This window comes from Salmo trutta, chromosome 37 (assembly GCF_901001165.1).
Source record: "Salmo trutta chromosome 37, fSalTru1.1, whole genome shotgun sequence".
Lineage (NCBI taxonomy): Eukaryota > Metazoa > Chordata > Actinopteri > Salmoniformes > Salmonidae > Salmo > Salmo trutta.
The window spans coordinates 18,282,782-18,305,014 of NC_042993.1; the positions used below are offsets into that span (position 1 = coordinate 18,282,782).

The following is a 22,233-nucleotide window of genomic DNA, read 5'->3' on the forward strand; positions in this document are numbered from 1 at the left end:
ATCAATTTTACATGTAACGCCAGAGTCCTTTCTGCCTCACTTGGTAGAGCATGGTGCTTGCAATGCCAGGGATGTGGGTTCAATTCCCATCGGGGACCAGTATGAAAATGTATGCATTCACCACTGTAAATTGCTCTGGATGAGTGTCTGCTAAATGACAAAAAAAAAGTAATGTAAAAAGATCATTTCACACCTGAGATAATTAGAGACCTGTGATAATCTGAAGTACCCAGCACGGCCACTAGATGTCTTGTGATTGATTACATAAAATCCTTGAAAGATACCAACATTCTGGTAGTTTACCGGTAAACAGTAATATAACCTACGGCTGAAGCATAGGGCTGTATTCCAAATGGCACCCTCTTCCCTATATAGTGTACTACTTTTTACCAGAGCCTTATGGGCCATAGGGTGCCATTTGGGATAAACAAGACTGATGGAAGTGTGGGTGTGTCTGCCCCAGCCCCAAACCCAGACTGGCACAGTTGCTAGGTAATACATCCTATCAATGGTTCCAATGCGCTCCAATAATACACTTTCTAGTTGAGAAGTTAACTTGTATTTCAAGTATCAAAGTCCTGTTCCGAAAGTTATTCCTTTAGGGCGGCAGGTAACCATAGTGGTTAGAGCTTTGGGCCAATAACTGGTAAGGTTGCTGGATTGAATCCCCGAGCTGACAAGGTTCAAATCTGTCATTCTTCCCCTGAACAAGACAGTTAACCCGGTAGGCCATGATTGTAAATAACAATTTGTTCTTAACGGACTTGCCTAGTTAAATAAAGGTTTAAAAAAATGATGCTTTGTTGAGAGTCATAGGCCCTGGCTTGTATCCCTGGCTGACGCTCAGGTTTTGATGAAATCTGGAACAGGCAATATCCAATCACGTATTCCTCACCACTAAAACCATGAAAGACATGGTTTTAGTGGTGAGGAGGGTGGTTCTTTTGAGATTATGGTAGCTGATGTAAATTAAATACGCTGATTAAACTGATTGAGTGTTTCCCAAGAACAGGCTTCTGCTCATTCTGATTGGGCTTTGATTTTTGCTTTGCTTTTTCTCCACCCCTCCTGTCCTCAGTGGGTGTGTACTGGCACTCCGTATTGTCCCAGTATTGTCCTAGCCACTGTAGAACCACGCTGTACAGTTAAGACTATCTGAGTGAACCGTGAAAGAATGGGTCCGCTGATTCCTTTCACGTGGGCCATTTTTCCCTGTGTTGTCTTCCTATCGTCCGGTCTCCTCGTCACATCCCAAGGATGCTGTGCCATTTCCCGACTTCCAGCCCAGCCATGCCAGCTCCCCTTTGTTTTCTACACATTTGAATGCTAATTGACAACACATCACTCTTACCAAAGTACTTTTTGATTTGTTATCCCGACCTCCTGATAAGAGCAAGACAAAAACTATCACACATATTATTTCCCTTTAGTTTAGTAGGTGTGTGTGTAGCAGCAGTACATTGGGAAAGGGCGGGGGGGAAATTCAGATAGGAAGATTATAATGAATACATACATTCCTGAGTGGTTGTAAAGAAAAGCCATATGGAATTTGGTCCATATAAGGGTCTGCTAAGCATCGGAAACATCCCAAACAGCTTTTATGGAGTGATCACCAGGGCTTGCCAGTCTTTTCCCTTTTACAAATGAATAATAGACAGTGAAAAGGGAAGCTTCGGCTGTTGAAGCAGACGAGCTGGAATGCTGAGAGAGAGCAGGGGAACCATTCCGTCGTGATGGAGGGCTTTATGCTAACCGCTACGCCCTGCCACCAGCCAGCCCCGGCTTGGCCCCTACAGTACTGACAAAGTGTCCCAACTGGCACCCTATTGCCTAGGTAATGCACCCTATTTCCTATGTAGTGCTCTACTTTTGACCAGAGCCCTATGGCCTCTGGTCAAAAGTAGTGTTCTATATGAGGAAAAGGAACAGGACAGACAAACAGGACAGGCCCTGAATAAGACAGACAATAACCTGAATAGGGATCTGTCTGTGACTTGTTGTTGTCTCATTGAGAGACAGTGAGGGGCTGTCAGAGTTACAGTTGGATTGACGCTGTGCTAGACTGACTGAGCATATTTTTAGTTGTAGTAGGAGTATGACATGGGTTCAATTAGAATTTGTTTTCTTTCAAATACTTTGAGCGTTTGGATGGGCAGGGTTTGCACTTTTGGGACTATTGTATTGGTTCCATTGTGCTAGGCAACCTCAGTCAAGCGCAACTAAAGTATTTGACAGAAACCAAATACCATTTGATCCCAGCATAGTATGTAGGCTATTATATTATTTTATACAAATAATTATTGTTTTTTGTACGATAAGATTTTTGGGGGGACAATACAAAACATACACATACAAACGACAGCATTCGAACGGCACCATTTTGTTTCTCTCTGTCGCCCACGCACTTTCAATATTTAGACAATAAAGCATTTGACCTTTCCATTGTGTTAACGATTGAGGATTGGTTGATTTCCAGTTTTAAGTATACGTTTTTTCAAGATGATTGACGAGAAAAGTATTCTCCAACCCATCGTGTATCACCCTGCCATGTGCCATGTCTTGAAATAGATACAGACAGATGGATTAAAGTACATTTATATTGTAATACCTCTGACAGCCAACTTTCTAACTCCACCCATAACTTTTACCATTCCCAGAAGGCATGGATTATTGAGTCATTATTAGTTTTACACTTAAGACATGACACTGCCATTGTGCTGTAGAATTTGGGAATTTTGTCTCTTGTATAATAAATGATATACTTTAGTTTATACTGGATTAAGCATACATTTTTGTTAACTGCAATTCCGTTAGTTATGTTCCATCATTCCCTCCATCTTATGCCAATATCAGTTGTTTTTACGTCTTGGTTTTAATAGTTTATATTTTTTTCTAAGAGGCTATAATGTTCTGATGTATTATTCAGCCATATCAAAATAAGCCTGAAACCTGAACGAGATGTTCTCAATCCAAAATGTAAATTCTGCTGATTGATTTAATCAGAGAGTGAGATGACTGCTCTTAATAAGGTATTCAGATTGCATGACAGCCATTTAAGGAAATTGAACTGCGCCCTCTCTCTCTCTCTTTCTCCTTGCCTCTGCATGAGACGGATCTCTAGACTAGCGAGACAATTTTATGTCAGGTTAGTGTTAGCCACTGGCACTGGAGGGAGTTGTATAATTCCTTTTCCTGGTAGAACTCCTTTTCCTAGAATTCCTTTTCCTGGTAGATCTCGCTGCAAGACAAGATGTGATTGTGGTCACAACATCATTTAGACAGTCCAGTCTCTCTAGCTGAATTCAGGGACTACTTGAGATGTAAAAAAGATGCATCATTTGAGAAAACATGAGCAGGTGCCCTATAACAGACAGTAATGGAAGTTATTATTAGATATTATAAGCTGGGTGGTTCGAGCCCTGAATGCTGATTGACTGACAGCCGTGGTATATCAGACCGTATACCACTGGAATGACAAAACATTTATTTTTACTACTCTAATTACGTTGGTAACCAGTTTATAATAGCAATAAGGTGCCTCGGGTTTGTGGTATATAGCCAATATACCACGGCTAAGGGCTGTATCCAGGCACTTGTCATGCTAAGAACATCCCTTAGGCATGGTATACTGGCCATATACCACACCCCCTCTTGCCTTATTGCTTAAGTGTCTAAACCTTCAAGTGCTCCCCTGACTCTGCATCTACCTTCTGACGGACCAGACCTTCTACTCCTGACCTTGGCTCTATTCCAGACAGACTTCTATTAGCCTTGTGCCCCACTAGCCTCTGCTGTTCCTGAACCCGAGCATCCCGTTCCATCCCTTCCCATCCCTGTCTATGCTTGTTGTCCTCGTGCTTCATAGCCATCCTGTCACTGGCTGTGCTTGTCTTGTTAATAATAATATTACATGGGACTTTTCTTTTCAATGACCCAAAGTCTCTGAAAGGTCGCTTTGTTGTCCATATGCTTCATCCTCATCCCGTCTCTTTCCATCCCATCTTATTCTTCAATCCCTGGCTCTGCTAGCCTTGTTGTCCTCGTGCTCCAGAGCCAAAGGTAATTGATGAACGCTGCTGTCTGCTTTCATGGTATTTTAAAAGTGTCTAATTTATGGCAGTAATATTGTAGGGCCAGGCCTGCTGTGACTGTTGCTTGTTTGATGGGCATAAATAAAGATGTTTATGTCCCTAAAACTTCTGCCAAGCTCCACTAGTGCAATTTTTTCAAAGACAAATAATCCCGACCCTGTTGCCCAATTGGGTGTGTGTCTGTGTGTGCGTGAGTGTTTGCCTGTCACGGTTCTAGCGAATAAATTGGGCCATAAGCTTATTGTTGACTATCTAGTATGGCTATTATCCAACCACGCCCCCAAATATCTTGATTGGATCTTCCTTTCTAGAGTTTCACCCCCACATGTAACGACATGTAGACAACATGCCTGACTACTTAGGTATCAGTAACTTTATGTTATCTTGTTACAAAACACTTTAATACTATTCACCTAACACAAAGCTATTTTAGATCGTACAGTACACTTCTGAAGCCTACGTGTGTCTTTAACTCTCCAGGATCTTGTAGAGAAGGGGCTTACCTCACTGACTATTAATACTGACAGATTAGGCACCTGTGATACAGCTGGTTAGGGGACACCTTTTCAGGAAAGGTTCCTCAAAAGGCATAGGTTAGTCTGCCTGTCTGTCAGCTGCAGCTCTGTATAAGGGGGGGATTGGGGGGGGGGGACTGCATCACTGGGTCAGCATAGGTTGTGGGGAGATACTGGGGACTGTTCTCAATGGCTCATTATTTGTTTGAATATTAGGCTATAGTTACATGCTTTACATTTGAAAATGCATACAATGGTTCATTATGAAGGAATTATAAGATTTGGGTCGAAAAGCCTTCAGAGTATTAATGTATATTAATACTATTTAGGCTTGCAAATCCATAGTATGCAAATCGATGCCATGATGCAACATTTAGAAAATGTGGTGTGCCCTATTGCACATGCTATGGATTTCACCATTCAAAGTGATTGATTAAAACCACAACATAGAATAAATGAATGAAGAATTCCATTGGTCTTTCCACTTACCCCGGCCCAGCCAGGTAACAATAGCATACAGTACAGAACATTCTAATTGCCAAAGTGGACATCCAAAGCCCTGAATTGCATGGTAGAGTTTGAGCAGCATCTAGCGGTGAAATAGGTAACTGCAGTATAGCAATGGCTAATAAAAGGGGAAACTTGAGAAAATATCAGTCGTTTTCTAATACTGGCTGTCCATTGTCTCAGAGATTATGATTATTAGGAGATGACATGCCCTGCAGACACTCCCCCACAGTAATGAAACTAACTAAGTCCCAAATGGCACCCTATTCCTTAACTTGTGAACTATACAGGGAATAGGGTGCCATTTGGGACATAACTCTGAACTGTCAAAACTTCCATCCACCATTGACTCACTGGGAGTGACCTCTGTGCCTCTTAATCAATGGCCTGGTTTGATCTCTTACCCTGAGGCCAGTAGTGATTATGCTGAAGGATGGGAGTATTGAGACTACAGGTCTCGGCTTGTTCTCTAGTCTTCCCCAGAGATACAGAGAGCCTTGATAACATGAACATGTAGTTAACTTAGGGAGTGTTTCAACAGGTGAATTAGCTTCACTGCCTGACAGGTTGGTAATGATGATCAAGCTACGTCATGTTAGGGTTTTTGTGTGTGTGCAGCTACACTGCAAAACTTGGTTGGTGATGACAGGTGTGCATGAAGTATTGAGAGAAGTAGATTCTTACACATGTAACCTACATGCAGGAATAAAGCACGTGAACAGTAGAGGTCAACTTGGTGCCGTAGAGATATTTGGGATGTGCATATGATATAACACACACACACACACACACACTTTGTGTCTGTCTCTAAATATCACACACAGACTCTCTCTCTCTGTCCTATCTCTCTCTCCTTGTCTCTCCCTCCTCCCCCTACAGAAGATGATGTGGACCTGGAGGCGCTGGTGAATGACATGAACTCCTCGTTCGAGAGCCTGTACTCTACATGCAGCAGCGTGCAGTCTGAGTCAGTTCCCCTCCTGCAGCACAACGGCCAGGTGCATGTGCACCGCAACCACCACCGCAGCGCCCCCATGCCCCCCCACACCCACACCTCCACCAGCGAGCTACAGCACAGCCCCACCTCCCCCAAACAGAGACTCCGACGCTCCCAGCCCATGCACATCCTCGCCGTCAGGTATGTCTACTGTGTTGGCACGAACACACACACACACACACACACACACACACACACACACACACAGCACTTACTGGACAAAGTTGTGTATCTGGCATGCTGTTGGTGAGCACCCACAAACAACACACCCACACCTGATAGATAAAAGTCCTCTATCAATCAATCAAATTGATTTATAAAGCCCTTCTTACATCAGCTGATGTCACAAAGTGCTGTACAGAAACAAGGGACCATGTTCTCATGGTCCATCTAAACAATGTACATCTAAACAAGGGACCATGTTCTCAGTATGCTCTGTGAGGATAGGTATATGTGCTTATTATAGTTCATCGTTTTGCCTATCTGCAATCTCTGTGTGACCCATTCTCCCCCTGTCACTTTCCCCTTGTCCTAACATAGCTTAGCAGAGGGGGAGACCAAGTTAAAATTCTCTTTAATTCTAGAAACAGGGTGTCAACTACTCCCATAAGCTGAGAGGAACTTTTATTCACCTCCGGTCTTAATAAAATCTAAAACGGTCTGTCAGAGTTGTATCATCCATTATTTTGGATCCCTAGAGAACGTTTGGCACTGGCTGGTAATGAGATGTATTGTTGGTGTATTCTGTCAGATTGAAATGATACGGTTCAGTTTATTATTCAGTCCTGACCTCCGAATAGCACCCTGCTCCTGCCTCACATGGAACTACATCAAACACTTCTCCTTCTGAACTCCCCTCCCCTACCCTCCCCTCCCCTCCCCTACCCGCCTGGGTTTGGAGAAAGTGTAGAGAGATGCTAATGATGGCTATCTGCCTGGCTGCTGCAGTTCACTTCAGATGCTAGTCATCTGATAAAGCCAAGCCAACCTCTAGTCTGTTTCTGATTGACAGTCAGGGGATGCATCCCAAATGGCACCCTATTCCCTACCTAGTGTACTTCTTTTGACCAGAGCCCTATAAGCCCTGGTCAAAGGTAATGCACTATAAATGGAATAATAAGGTGCCATTGGGGACGCAACCCTAGTCGGTTTCTTATTGACAGGCAGACAGTGAATGAACAGGCTGTTGCTCTTGCAGCAGGTTATGAAATGGGCACTTTCCTCTTGAAACTGCATTAAATAATGGTTTGATGAATATTGCATGTAATTAGCAGCTCCTTCGGACGCTGGCAGTCTTCCTGTGGTGTGGCAGCTCACAGTGCAGTGATCAGAGAGAAATGGGCATGAGGCCTCGGCTCGGCAGAAGTCTCTCTCTCACTGTGAAACCGTGGATTATTCATTATTCATACTCAGCCACAAAGCATTGGGTTTTTATTAGGGGAGACTGTTCTCATGTTCTCATGATCTGCATTCATCTACTTCATAACAGCTTTTTATGTCTGTGTGTGCCTGTCCCTCACTTTGTTAATGTCCTCCCTGAATGTTGTGATTCTCAGGAGACTGCAGGAAGAGGAGCAGCAGCTCCGGACGTCCTCTCTACCAGCCATCCCCAACCCCTTTCCTGAGCTCTCCGGCTCTCCTGTCCTCAGCCCTGGGTCCTTACCTCCGTGTCAGCCCTCAGGCACATACGTAAGTCAGAGACCCTTCTCTTCACTTCTTACTATGATAGCTTAGCTATCCATGAAGATTGTTCTTGAAAATGGCCACTAAAGTATGGTGTCGTACATCTTACAGTACCACAGCAGTTTGGTTTATTTCTCATCAGAATCAGTGTTTCCCCTATGTTTGCCTCTGCTGAATTGTTGCCGCCACTCCAAAATACAGTACCAGTCAAAAGTTTGGACACACCTACTCATTCAAGGGTTTTTCTTTATTTGTACTATTTTCTGCATTGTAGAATAATAGTGAAGACATCAAAACTATGAAATAACACATATGGAATCATGTAGTAACCAAAAAAGTGTTTAGTCAATCAAAATATATTTTAGATTCTTCAAAGTAGCCATCCTTTGCCTTGATTACACCTTTGCACACTCTTGGCATTCTCTCAACCAGCTTCATGAGGTAGTCAACTGGAATGCATTTAAATTAACTGGTGTGCCTTGTTAATTTGTGGGATTTCTTTCCTTCTTAATGCGTTTGAGCCAATCAGTTGAGTTGTGACAAGGTAGGGGTGGGATACAGAAGATAGCCCTATTTGGTAAAAGACAAAGTACATATTATGGCAAGAACAGCTTAAAAAAGTATAAAGAGAAACGACAGTCCATCATTACTTTAAGTCATGAAGGTCAGTCAATCTGAAACATTTCCATAACTTTAAAAGGTTCTTCAAGTGCAGTCGTAAAAACCGTCAAGCGCTATATTAAAACTGTTTCTCATAAGGACCGCCACAGGAAAGGAAGACAGAGTTCATTAGTGTTAACTGCACCTTAGATTGTAGCCCAAATAAATGCTTCAAAGAGTTCCAGTAACAGACACATCTCAACATCAGCTGTTCAGAGGAGACTGCATTAATCAGGCCTTCATGGTCAAATTGCTGCAAAGAAACCACTACTAAAGGACACCAGTAAGAAGAAGAGACTTGCATGGGCCAAGAAACACGAGCAAAAGACATTAGACTGGTGAAAATCTGTCCTTTGGTCTGATTATTCCAAAATTTGAGATTTTTGTCTCCAACCGCTGTGTCTTTGTGAGACACAGAGTATGTAAACGGATGCTCTCTGCATGTGTGGTTCCCACCGTGAAGCGAGGAGGAGGTGTGATGGTGTGGGGCTGCTTTGCTGGTGACACTGTGATTTATTTAGAATTCAAGGCACACTTAACCAGTATGGCTACCACAGCATTCTGCAGCGATACGCCATCCCATCTGGTTTGCGCTTAGTGGGACTATCATTTGTTTTTCAACAGGACAATTACCCAAAACACACCTCCAGGGTGTGTAAGGGCTATTTGATCAAGAATGAGGGTGATGGAGTGCTGCATTAGATGACCTGACCCCCACAATCACCTGACCTCAACCCAATTGATATGGTTTGGGATGAGTTGGACCACAGAGTGAAAGAAAAGCAGCCAACAAGTGCTCAGCATATGTAGGAACTTCTTCAAGACTATTGGAAAAGCATTCCTCGTGAAGCTGGTTGACGGAATGCCAAGAGTGTGCAAAGCTGTCATCAAGGCAAAGGGGGGCTACTTTGAAGAATCTAAAGTATATTTTGATTTGTTTCACATTTTTTTGGTTACTATATTATTCCATGATTTTGATGTCTTCACTTCACTATTATTCTACAATGTAGAAAATAGTAAAAGAAAATCCCTTGAATGAGTAGGTGTGTCCAAACTTTTGACTGGTACTGCATATGTTTTTTTGTTTTATTAAAAACACATTTTCAGGATGTTAAAAAGTTTTCAGTGTAAACTTAAATGACTAAAACCAGATATAAAGTATGTAGAAAAGATCATGGAGCTATATGTTTTTAAATAAGATCATCTTTGAGAACTACTATCACCAAAATAAAAACTAGACAGGGAGAATCTAAAATTCAAAACATTTCATGGCATGGGTCCCCATTGATTTTTGAGTCACTCAGATAACATAAGATAACATCAGATAACATAAGAACATGGCATAAGCCATTGCAAAATGTGTAGAATTGCAGGAAACTAGCTTTAAAACTGCAACATTTTGTTTCTGCAGCCAAGAGGACGGCCTTTAAATGTTCGGTTGGAGACCATGACATTGCCAACGCCCACCACCCCCCCTTAGTTGAAAGAGATGGGAAGGCTGCGGTGAACTCTTTCCTGGAAGAGAGTCACTCTTAGTCATTACTATAGCAGAGCCGAGATTACTGTAAAAGGGATGTATATTTCGAATAAATATGTCCCTGGCTAATCCTGACTTGACTTTTATGGCGCTGGGTATCAGAGTCTGTATTAGCAGACCCTGGGTTCAAAGTGTATTCGTTTTCTTTTCAAATACTTTTAGCTGCTTGATAGAGCTTTCCTGGCTCAATTGAACCCGTGGAAAATGCAAGCCCCGCCAATCTGGCACTTCAGGCAGGCTCAATGAAAGTATTTGACAGAAGACAAATACTATTTGAAACCAGGCCTGGTCTGTAAGAACTGGCGTCATGAGCTGTAGTCTGTAGATGCAGGAGATGGAGATGGAAAATAACTATATATTTATTTGGTACTATGTACCTTTGGCTAGAACATGCAGCGTTTGTAAAGCATGTTTTTCCGGCTTGTGATTGGCCCACTATACTGAGATAAAGACATGTTGTCTATAAACCTTTGCATTGTGTGTTTGTGTGTAAGAGCATTTGTGCATCTGTGTGTGTGTGCACGTGTGAGGCTGGGGGTCGTAGAGAGGGGCCCTGCTCCACAGCTGGCTCTGCTTTTCTCTCCCAGCATGCAGTGCCTGCCCTCTAGAATCGTCTCTCTCTGTACGTCCGTCTTTCTGCCTTCCTGCCTGCCTGCATGCCGACCCTGGAGGCCTGGCTGGCTGCCGGAGTAGGGCTGGTGAGAAGTTTAGCTGTTTACAGAATTTTCCGACCTCTGGGCGCTTTCTGACAGGCTCCCATTCCTCTTCCCCAGCCCCCGCGCAGTGGAGGCACGCGAACGCTGCGCTGCCGGCTGGCCTGTCAGGGATCACTGCGCAATCTGTTACACGATGCCCATATGATTTTCATTTGCCTCCCCCCCAAAGTATCAGTCAATGACCTAGCTCTCTCTCTCGCTCTCACTGTGTCTCACCCCAGCTGTGCTCTTAAATGGTAGTGTTAACAAATAACTGACTTGTTTCGTTATGGACGGATGGATGTTCACTGGCTGGTTTTGACAACCCTGGTGGCGCAGGGTCTTTCATGATCTGTTAACTGGCTGGAGATGGAGGGTCTTGACTAACCAGTAGTCACTATACTAACTGATCCTGATGCTGCCAGCCTGACTGACCTGGACACCCTGTCCCTAGTGTTGTGTCTTCAACTGATCTGGACACAATTTTTTCTGTAATTAGTGGACGTATGCTAATCTGATGTGAGTTGTCCATGGGTTGGCACTGGTTGGACAGAAGCTGCAGATCTGAATGTACTGTCTGTACCTTGAGCGCCCTCCGTCCCAGTCCTGTCTGTCTGTCTGTCATGTCTGCTCTGTAGTAAGTCATCAATCAGGATGGATGCAAACCACATAACTGGCTCTCACAGCACAGAGTCCAAGGGCCTCCATCACCATGCAGTCAGACTCTGGGTTCCAGCCCATACCACACACTATCAGGGACAAGTCTAAGCACGGCAGCGACACCGCATGTGACGCAACTCTGCTGCAGCCCTATTACTGGGTTAATAAACTGCACTGTCATGCCTGGTGCCTAGTCCTCCGTAGCTTAGCCTCCTTTCTGTTTCTATTAGACTGTTGTTAAGTTGACACACCGGTGACACAGGTTCACCTCCCGCTCCCCTCCCCTCCCTCCGCCTCTTCCCTTGTGTGCAACGCTTTATCCTTTTAAATCTTTCTGTGAACTCAGCAGCTGGCACGCACACTGAAAGGAGAAGAGGAGTAGGAGTGTGTGGAGAGAGAGATGAGCAATATGGTTAATAGCCTCTGAGCTCATTACTGTAGCGATGCATATTTACACATGGTGAGGTAAGAGGCTTGGAAAAGCAGCCACTCAGTCAGTTAGTGAGTGGCATAGTGGGCGAACTTGACATTGGTGGCATAGTGGGCGAACTTGACACTGGTGGCATAGTGGGCGAACTTGACATTGGTGGCATAGTGGGAGAACCTGACATTGGTGGCATAGTGGGCGAACTTGACATTGGTGGCATAGTGGGCGAACTTGACATTGGTGGCATAGTGGGAGAACTTGACATTGGTGGCATAGTGGGTGAACTTGACACTGGTGGCATAGTGGGACAACTTGACATTGGTGGCATAGTGGGTGAACTTGACACTGGTGGCATAGTGGGTGAACTTGACGTTGGTGGGGTAGTGGGTGAACTTGACACTGGTGGCATAGTGGGAGAACTTGACATTGGTGGCATAGTGGGAGAACTTGACGTTGGTGGGGTAGTGGGTGAACTTGACACTGGTGGCATAGTGGGAGAACTTGACACTGGTGGCATAGTGGGAGAACTTGACACTGGTGGGGTAGTGGGTGAACTTGACACTGGTGGCATAGTGGGAGAACTTGACACTGGTGGCATAGTGGGAGAACTTGACACTGGTGGGGTAGGGGGTGAACTTGACGTTGTTGGAGTAGTGGGTGAACTTGACATTGGTGGCATAGTGGGTGAACTTGACACTGGTGGCATAGTGGGTGAACTTGACATTGGTGGCATAGTGGGTGAACTTGACACTGGTGGCATAGTGGGTGAACTTGAAATTGGTGGAGTAGTGGGTGAACTTGATATTGGTGGAGCAGTGGGTGAACTTGACATTGGTGGCATAGTGGGTGAACTTGACACTGGTGGCATAGTGGGTGAACTTGATGTTGGTGGCATAGTGGGTGAACTTGACACTGGTGGCATAGTGGGTGAACTTGATATTGGTGGCATAGTGGGTGAACTTGATATTGGTGGAGTAGTGGGTGAACTTGACATTGGTGGCATAGTGGGTGAACTTGACACTGGTGGCATAGTGGGTGAACTTGACGTTGGTGGCATAGTGGGTGAACTTGACACTGGTGGCATAGTGGGTGAACTTGAAATTGGTGGCATAGTAGGTGAACTTGACATTGGTGGCATAGTGGGTGAACTTGACACTGTTGGCATAGTGGGTGAACTTGACACTGGTGGCATAGTGGGTGAACTTGACACTGATGGCATAGTGGGTGAACTTGACACTGGTGGCATAGTGGGAGAACTTGACATTGGTGGCATAGTGGGAGAACTTGACACTGGTGGGGTAGTGGGAGAACTTGACACTGGTGGCGTAGGGGGTGAACTTGACACTGGTGGCATAGTGGGAGAACTTGACACTGGTGGGGTAGTGGGAGAACTTGACACTGGTGGCGTAGGGGGTGAACTTGACACTGGTGGCATAGTGGGTGAACTTGACACTGGTGGGATAGTGGGAGAACTTGACATTGGTGGCATAGTGGGAGAACTTGACACTGGTGGCATAGTGGGAGAACTTGACATTGCGAAAGAAGTCTCCACTTGATGTCGTCCACATTGTTTGGATTCACATGAACAGTAATGGCTGTGTATGGAATGTAATAATTGGCTAATTAGAACATAGAATGAATATAATGTGCATAATTGTAAATGTTGTAAATTCCATGGCAGAGCATATGAGGCCACTCAGCAATGTCACAGTAAACTCACTACATGTTAGTAGGGATGTGCAGCATTCTATCACCTGAGCATCAGCTGAGCATCATACTTGGCTGCTGGGGATTCAGGAATACCCGAGTTTGGGTCAGAGTTCACCCTTTTCCACTGTAAATAAAATGTTGGTATTTTGCTGATGTTGGCTCGTCTGAGTGTTTAGGTTAATTGCGTTGGAACACAATTTCAGGTTAATGTGTTCTGCAGCGCTGAGTTGGAGATCAAAGTGACCAGTGCCAGAAATGTGCTGCCTTGCTTCTAGACTAGAGGGAGTCTGTTTTAACAGGCTCTTAAACCACACCAAGAGTGAAGCAGCACATCCCAGATCCCACAGCGGGCTGACTTAGTGTACATGCCAAATGGCACCCTATTTCCTATATAGTGCACTACTTTTGATCAGGGCCCATAGAAAAAAAAGTTGTGCACTATGTAGGGAATAGAGTCCCATTTAGAACTAGGCAAAGTATCATTTAATCACGGCCCATAATTGTTCAGAGCCCCGTGTATTGAAGCAATGCATGCTTATTGTTTCTCCTTCCCAAAGAATGTTCCCAAATGGATCATAGAAGGATTACATGGGACCAGTCAGCACTAGGCATTCTGTGCTGCTGCTGGGAGAGAACATTCCTCCTGCAACTGCTTGTAGGACTTTCAGCTGGCTCGGCTCTGACTAGATCTTTCTCAACCTCCCAAAGAGAATTGTTTGGGTTCAATGTAATTAATTGAGGCACGTTGCAGGCAGAGGTACTGGAGAGGAGAGGCTGCTGTACTGTAGCTCAGTATCTAATCTCATACGTGGGTGAAGTAAGCATGCTGTTCACTTGCAGGTCTTAAATTGGTGCCTGCATACGTGTGTGTGTACGGGTGTGTCCGCAAAGCCAGTGTATCTGTGTGTATCTATGTGTTGCATGCTGACTGGCAGCACTCTTGAGATACAAATTGCAACTGTGTTGTTAACAAATGCTTGTTGGTGGCGTGCCAGGGAGCTTGTGGTTTATTCTGGAACATCTCATGTGTCAGGCCATATTTAACCCTCCACTTACCCAGCAAGACAAGCCTCGACCTGCTGCTTGGATTACTTGGCCAGTGCACCAGTCACTTAGCGACAAATATCTGTGACTGTTTAATCGACAGCCCTGCCTTGCCCTGCTTTGTGTGTTGTTCTGGGGAACTGAGAGACGCTATATTAGGCTAGGCAAAGAGTATTCAAATCTTACCCGAGGTCCGGACTACTGCTTCAGCTAAACGCTATGCCACGCCTACGGATGTTCATTTCTTTTCCGCAATGAGTCCCTCCCCGGTCGTCTCTGATTGGTCCAGAAACCGATCGGTTGGGCCTGAGCCAGAACACGGTTTGAAAATTCGTAATTGGCTTTGATACTCTGATTGGTTAGAGATTATCCAATCGATGATGACATTGTTTTTTTGCAACGCTCCTCGTCACCACAAACTATTTAAATGATGACAGTCTCAGAATAAAGTATGTAGCAAACGACAGAGCAGCGGAATAATTGACTGTGAGTTGTCAGGCTAGACTACTGCTGGTTTTCTGTTCTACGTACCTGATAATTAATTTCACCAACATGGTGTCCCAGGTTTAAATCAGTCCCAGATTAGGGGGGAAGAATGATATGCTTTGAAGTCCAGATATGAATTTGAGGGGGCTAGGCTAGACCATGCTAGTATAGGCTATGCTAACTGCTATGATGTAAGCTTACCTGGACAAACGGGCAGGCTGTGGTACCCCATTGGGAGAAGGACGTTAATGTCCCTCACTCTGTACACTGAGCCTGCCAGGTCACAGGTCAAACTAGGTAACAAACCTATGTTCTATGTGCTGATGAGGTCAAATGGTCAACATGTATGTACAGGCGATGTTGGGTCACTCACAGGCAAGCGGTAACTCAATTTATATGAGGGAAGTTGACATAAAAGTGGATTTTTTCATGCCACTAAATGCCTTGGTAGATTTGTGCTGTTCTTTTCTTTATTACGTCTGTGTTTTATGTCTCTTATTTTGAGACTGCTAGACGATACCCTGGTTAGCCGTGTCATGTTAGCTTAACTGAGATAGACACAGTGAGTTCTCTTAGCAGGTTAAGTTACAAGCCAGAACCATTCCCTCACTTAGTACAGGCCTGTTCAACTAGATTCAACCGTGGGTCCACAGGGGTGTGTGCTTAGTCCCCTCCTGTACTCCCTGTTCACCTACGATTGTGTATCCGCGTATAACTCGCAATATTATCATTAAGTTTGCCGACACGACGGTGGTAGGCTTGATCACCGACAATGATGAGACAGCCTATAGGAATGCAACAACCTCTCCCTCAACATCAGGAAGACAAAGGAGCTGACCGTGGAGAGCCGAGCACGCCCCCGTTCACATCGACGGGGCTGTAGTAGAGCGGGTCTAGAGCTTCAAGTTCCTCGGTGTCCACATCACTAAGGATCTATCATGATCCAACACAGTTGTGTAGAGGGCACGACAACGCCTCTTCCCCCTCAGGAAGCTGAAATGATTTGGCATGGGCTCTCAGATCCTCAAGAAGTTCTGCAACTGCACCATTGAGAGCATCTTGACTGGCTGCATCACCGCTTGGTATGGCAACTGCTTGGCATCCGACCAGAAGGCGCTACAGAGGGTAGTGCATACGGCCCAATACATCACTGGTGCCGAGCTCCTTGCCATCCAGGACCTCTATACCAGACAGTATCAGAGGAAGGCCCTAAAAATTGTCAAAGACTCCAGCCACCCAAACCATAAGACTGCTAAATAGTTAGTCCGGGTAGCTATTTGGTTAACAATTTAACTATCTGCATTGACCCTTTTTGGACTAAACGTTTTGATTCACATACGCTGCTGCTACTGTTTACAATCTGTCACTTTATTCCTAATTATATGTACATATCTACCTCAATTACCTCGTACCCCTGCACATCAACTGGTACTGGCAGTCCTTGTATATAGTCAAGTTATCATTACTCATTGTGTATCTATTATTACATGGTTAACTTTTCTATTATCTCTCTATGTTCTTTCTCTCTGCTTTGTTGGGAAGGGCCCGTAAGTAAGCATTTCAGTAGTCCATACCTGTTGTTTAGGATGCATGTGACAAATAACATTTGATTTGAATTTGGTCTGCGGTCCGGGCTGCCAGTTGGGGAACCCTGCTCTAACATAAGTGAGTCCCTGATCGTGTCCCTGTTTTAGAAATATGTTGTTTTGTTATTGTTAGTGTGACCTATTTCTGTTCATTATACTCATTATGAAGACTGATGATTTTCACTCCGTCTTTGGGGAAATGAATCCATGGATATGTTCCCAAAGTTCCTGCATGGGCCACAGTTTTAGTCTGAGAACATTATACAATAGCCGTCTATATATAGAAGTGTGTGTTTAGCCGATATTGAAAGTGTGAGAAAAGACCAGTTGATTCATCATTGCATGACTTTACTGGAGGGAATGTGAACTGCCCTGCTCTGTGTCCAGGATGGAGGCTTGACAGGGTGGAATGTGTTGCTGCAAGCTGTTAGTTCATCTGGCCCGAGTAGAGTGTCTCAGCGGGCCCGCAAAGCTTCAGCTGGACTCATGTAGGTCATGGAGAATGCATGAAATCCTCCACTGCAGGGCAGAGTAGGCCTCTCTCCCTCACAACTCTCTTGCTCTCTAAACTGAGAAGAGTAGTTTCTCTCACTCTCAACTTTCTACTTTTCTCTCTGCCCTGCGTATCTCTCTTCCTCCCTCTCAACTATCTCTCTCTGCCTCTCCCTTCCTCGCTCTCTCTCTCCACTCTCTCTCATACAGGAAAGTAGGACAGCTCAGATTTCTCTCAAGTGGAACTTGTGTTCACAGAGAGAGGAGGGAAAAGAGAGGGAAAAGAAAGGGGGAGAGAGTGAGAGATGGAGACACAAGGAAAGTGCTTTCTGTAAACAGGAAAAAAGAGATGCAACAATACTCCCACACTCTCAGCATATACATTCAATTCATCTCTAACTTGTTCAATTTTGAAAAGGCAACCATTGGAGGAAATGCAGACAGACAACTGGCTTAATTCAAATAGCAGTAATGACTGTACGTCCAGAGTAGAGAGCAGAGCAGCGCCATTGGAATGGGGCCTGATCTCGGCTTCTCTCCAGAAACACCTAATTACACTGGAACACAATGTACAGCTATGTTAAATCTCTGAAATCAAATCTCTCTCACTGTTTCTCAGCACTCACCTTTAATAAACTGATTCTGCTGATAACTTATTGTATTGTAGTAGGCCTATACCAGAGCAGAGCATTATTGAGTCTGAGTGAGCTGGTTCCCTATATATACAGTATCTCACAAAAGTGAGTACACCCCTCACATTTTTGTAAATATTTGAGTATATCTTTTCATGTGACAATAGTGAAGAAATGACACTTTGCTACAATGTAAAGTAGTGAGTGTACAGCTTGTATAACAGTGTAAATTTGCTGTCCCCTCAAAATAACTCAACACACAGCCATTAATGTCTAAACCGCTGGCAATAAAAGTGAGTACACCCCTAAGTGAAAATGTCCAAATTGGGCCCAATTAGCCATTTTCCCTCCCCGGTGTCATGTGACTCGTTAGTGTTACAAGGTCTCAGGTGTGAATGGGGAGCAGGTGTGTTAAATTTGGTGTCATCGCTCTCACACTCCCTCATACTGACTGGTCACTGGAAGTTCAACATGGCACCTCATGGCAAAGAACTCTCTGAGGATCTGAAAAAAAGAATTGTTGCTCTACATAAAGATGGCCTGGGCTATAAGAAGATTGCCAAGACCCTGAAACTGAGCTGCAGCACGGTGGCTAAGACCATACAGCGGTTTAACAGGACAGGTTCCACTCAGAACAGGCCTCGCCATGGTCGACCAAAGAAGTTGAGTGCACGTGCTCAGAGTCATATCCAGAGGTTGTCTTTGGGAAATAGACGAATGAGTGCTGCCAGCATTGCTGCAGAGGTTGAAGGGGTGGGGGGTCAGCCTGTCAGTGCTCAGACCATACGCCGCACACTCCATCAAATTGGTCTGCATGGCTGTCGTCCCAGAAGGAAGCCTCTTCTAAAGATGATGCACAAGAAAGCCCGCAAACAGTTTGCTGAAGACAAGCAGACTAAGGACATGGATTACTGGAACCATGTCCTGTGGTCTGATGAGACCAAGATAAACTTATTTGGTTCAGATGGTGTCAAGCGTGTGTGGCGGAACCAGGTGAGGAGTGCAAAGACAAGTGTGTCTTGCCTACAGTCAAGCATGGTGGTGGGAGTGTCATGGTCTGGGGCTGCATGAGTGCTGCCGGCACTGGGGAGCTACAGTTCATTGAGGGAACCATGAATGCCAACATGTACTGTGACATACTGAAGCAGAGCATGATCCCCTCCCTTCGGAGACTGTGCCGCAGGGCAGTATTCCAACATGATAACGACCCCAAACACACCTCCAAGACAACCACTGCCTTGCTAAAGAAGCTGAGGGTAAAGGGGATGGACTGGCCAAGCATGTCTCCAGACCTAAACCCCATTGAGCATCTGTGGGGCATCCTCAAACGGAAAGTGGAGTGCAAGGTCTCTAACATCCACCAGCTCCGTGGTGTCGTCATGGAGGAGTGGAAGAGGACTCCAGTGGCAACCTGTGAAGCTCTGGTGAACTCCATGCCCAAGAGGGTTAAGGCAGTGCTGGAAAATGATGGTGGCCACACAAAATATTGACACTTTGGGGCCAATTTGGATATTTTCACTTAGGGGTGTACTCACTTTTGTTGCCAGCGGTTTAGACATTAATGGCTGTGTGTTGTGTTATTTTGAGGGGACAGCAAATTTACACTTATACAAGCTGTACACTCACTACTTTACATTGTAGCAAAGTGTCATTTCTTCAGTGTTGTCACATGAAAAGATATACTCAAATATTTACAAAAATGTGAGGGATGTACTCACTTTTGTGAGATACTGTATATGTGTGTGTCCCTGTGTGTGTGTCCCTGTGTGTGTCTGTGTGTGTGTGTCTGTGTGTGTGTGTCTGTGTGCCACCACCAGCAGCTAGCTGGCCTTTGCCTGGCCTTACAGCTTGGGTGAACAGTGCAAGTAGAAGTACAGTGAGTGCAGCTTGCGGGCGGCTGGTTTTATTGTGTAGTCAAAATGTAATGATGTCATCCTTTTGTGAGTGCCCAATGGCAGTCCCTGAGTCCCGTAAGGGGACAATGATCTGCGGTGCGGTGGCCTGAAAGGGTGCTACCCAGGCCCCTGCTGCGCAATTAACCAGTCTGCTCCTATTGGAGAAATATTTGGCTCCTCTCTGGATTGATCTCAGTAGGGAGCCGCAGGGAAAGATCTCGGGCATTCAAAGGGGATTGTTGGGGTTGGAGGCTGGGGCCGATGTGATGTGTGTGGCAGGGAGGAGGTATGGGAGCTTCAGGGTCTGCTCAGGGGGGATTCTTCCCAGAGGAATGCACAGAGCTGATGGATCAGCCTCTATTTGATCTATATATAGACACCGACCGTGGGTCTTTTTGCTTGTGGTTTGTTCTGGTGGCTAAGGAACTGAGGGATTGTTTGGTTTTGGGGGGGTGCTTTCCATAATGGTAGCTTGTTGAGTTTTAGTTAATGAGTCATGTTGTTCTGCATTTTTGGAACATATGCTGATATCTGGAACCACCAGAAAAAAATGAAATATATACGGTTAGTCATATATTATAACCTATTATAACCTAATCTTTGTTTTCCAAAGAGAGTAGTTTTTTCATCATGCCCTTTGAGCCAATAGACTGACTGTCTTTGACTGGGCTGCCCTGTACTGTACTCTGTACTTCCATGGCTAACTTTTGTTATATCAATGGGATATGGTTGAGTTTCAGCCACGAGCTGGGTGGTTTGCATGTGGGAGTTCGATGGGGATGAGTAGTCACTGTGGCCTAGATGTTAACCACAGTATGGGGTTAGTTCATCCACATCTCTCCACTTCTGAAAGTATAAAAGTACTGTTTTAACTGGCCCCAGCATCTGCTAAATACACTGCTAAACGTGCATGATAGTACTTCAAAACCTTCCAAATCATCCGTATTATATATTCTGTTGTTTTATTGTTCTGTACCTAGCTCACTAATTAACTGCATGGGATGGAGAGTGCATTGTACATGACTTGGTATTGTGCATCTGAAAGCCCCCATTTTAGTCCTTGGCCAACGTTCTGGTCATTTTTCTTCAATAGTGAGCCTGGATAAATCCCCTCTTTGGGGGTGCTTAATTTGACACAAAAATTAGACAACAAGGATCGGTTCATGTCCACCTCATGAGTCAGCAGTATTTACATAGTGTTCCCTTTAGAGGCCGACTCAGCCCAGCACTTCCCCCCGGGCCAGCAGGCTGCAGGCAGCGAGTGCATCTCAGGATGTGGCAAGCTCCTCTGAAAGTCTATTGTCTTTATTCCACAAGGTTTTGTCTCACATTCTCATTAGTGGATGTCAATGGCCACTGCAGTTCAGAGACCACACAGAGTACACAGTACATTTGGCTTCATTAAAGAGGTACTTGTAAACGGGACTGGTTTGTTGGTGGGTTGCAGAGGGGGCGAGACCACCGCTCAGTCGACTGCTAGCCAACACTGTTTAATCAATGGCTGTTCTTTTGGGGGATTAGAGAGTAGAGCCACTTCTTTGGTTTTGGTTTTTAATAATTTAGGGAGATAATGGAGTTAGCCTACAGAGAAGCACTAGATTTAGAATCGCCTCCTTAGAGATTTAATTGAACTCAGGTTTTTCTTATGAAGAAGATTTACGCCTAAAGGTTATTCAATTGTAGGTCCGGGAAGATACCAGTATCACGATACTCATCAGTATCGTGGCAAGGAAACAAAATACAAACTTCCTTAGGAAAACAGGCCTAATGTTGGAAACAAATATCATTATGGTGTCATCCAGGGGTACATGTATTTATTTCCCATGCTATAGCACACAATGTATTACATACAGCAGGATTTTAAAGAACCAAAGAGTTTGGTCTGGTTCATGTTTTAATTTTTGCCATGGAAATATTGAGATACTGGTATCGTCACAACCCTATTCAATTGGTTCCACCACTTATTCTTTGCCTCTTATGTCATAGTGTCACGGTTGTCATAAGAACTGGACCAAGGCGCAGCGTACGTAGAGTTCCACATCTTTATTATCAAGTGAAACTTCAGCAAAACAAAACAATAAATGAACAACGAAACGTGACTACGTGGTGCACATGCACAAACACAAAATAATATCCCACAAAGCAGGTGGGAAAAGGGAACCCTTAAGTATGATCCCCAATTAGAGACAACGAACATCAGCTGCCTCTAACTGGGAACCATACCAAGAGCATCAACAGAAATATATAACCTAGAACACCCCCTAGTCACGCCCTGACCTACTACACCATAGAGAAACAAGGGCTCTCTATGGTCAGGGCGTGACACATAGCCAATAAAATGTTGTTATATAGCCTGGTACAGTAGGCTATATTAAATATAAAATGCCTCTCAAAGAGATCAGGTCAGATGTTTCCATCAGAAGAATTACTCATAGAAATAGAATGAACAGAATAGGATCCTCTAACTTTGGCAATTTCACTGGTAAACTCATGGGTGCACTATGTTCTACGTATTCTAATTCTATGGAATGACCACTACTACCACACTGTAGCCTACTTACTGAAGTCCCCAATTGGCTGCATCCCAGATGGCACCATTTACAGCACTTAGCATGG

General features: G+C 44.6%; 1 protein-coding gene across 4 annotated transcripts in view; it reads left to right on the plus strand.

Annotated features, from left to right (window-relative positions):
• The window catches only part of LOC115176393 (growth factor receptor-bound protein 10), a 100,870-nt gene that overhangs the window by 58,123 nt on the left and 20,514 nt on the right, over positions 1–22,233 (plus strand). For all 4 annotated transcript variants that reach the window (XM_029736413.1, XM_029736414.1, XM_029736411.1 and 1 more), the window contains 2 exons: positions 5,993–6,251; positions 7,667–7,799. In XM_029736413.1, the coding sequence (XP_029592273.1) occupies positions 5,993–6,251; positions 7,667–7,799 (392 nt within the window). The remainder of the gene's footprint in view (positions 1–5,992; positions 6,252–7,666; positions 7,800–22,233) is intronic.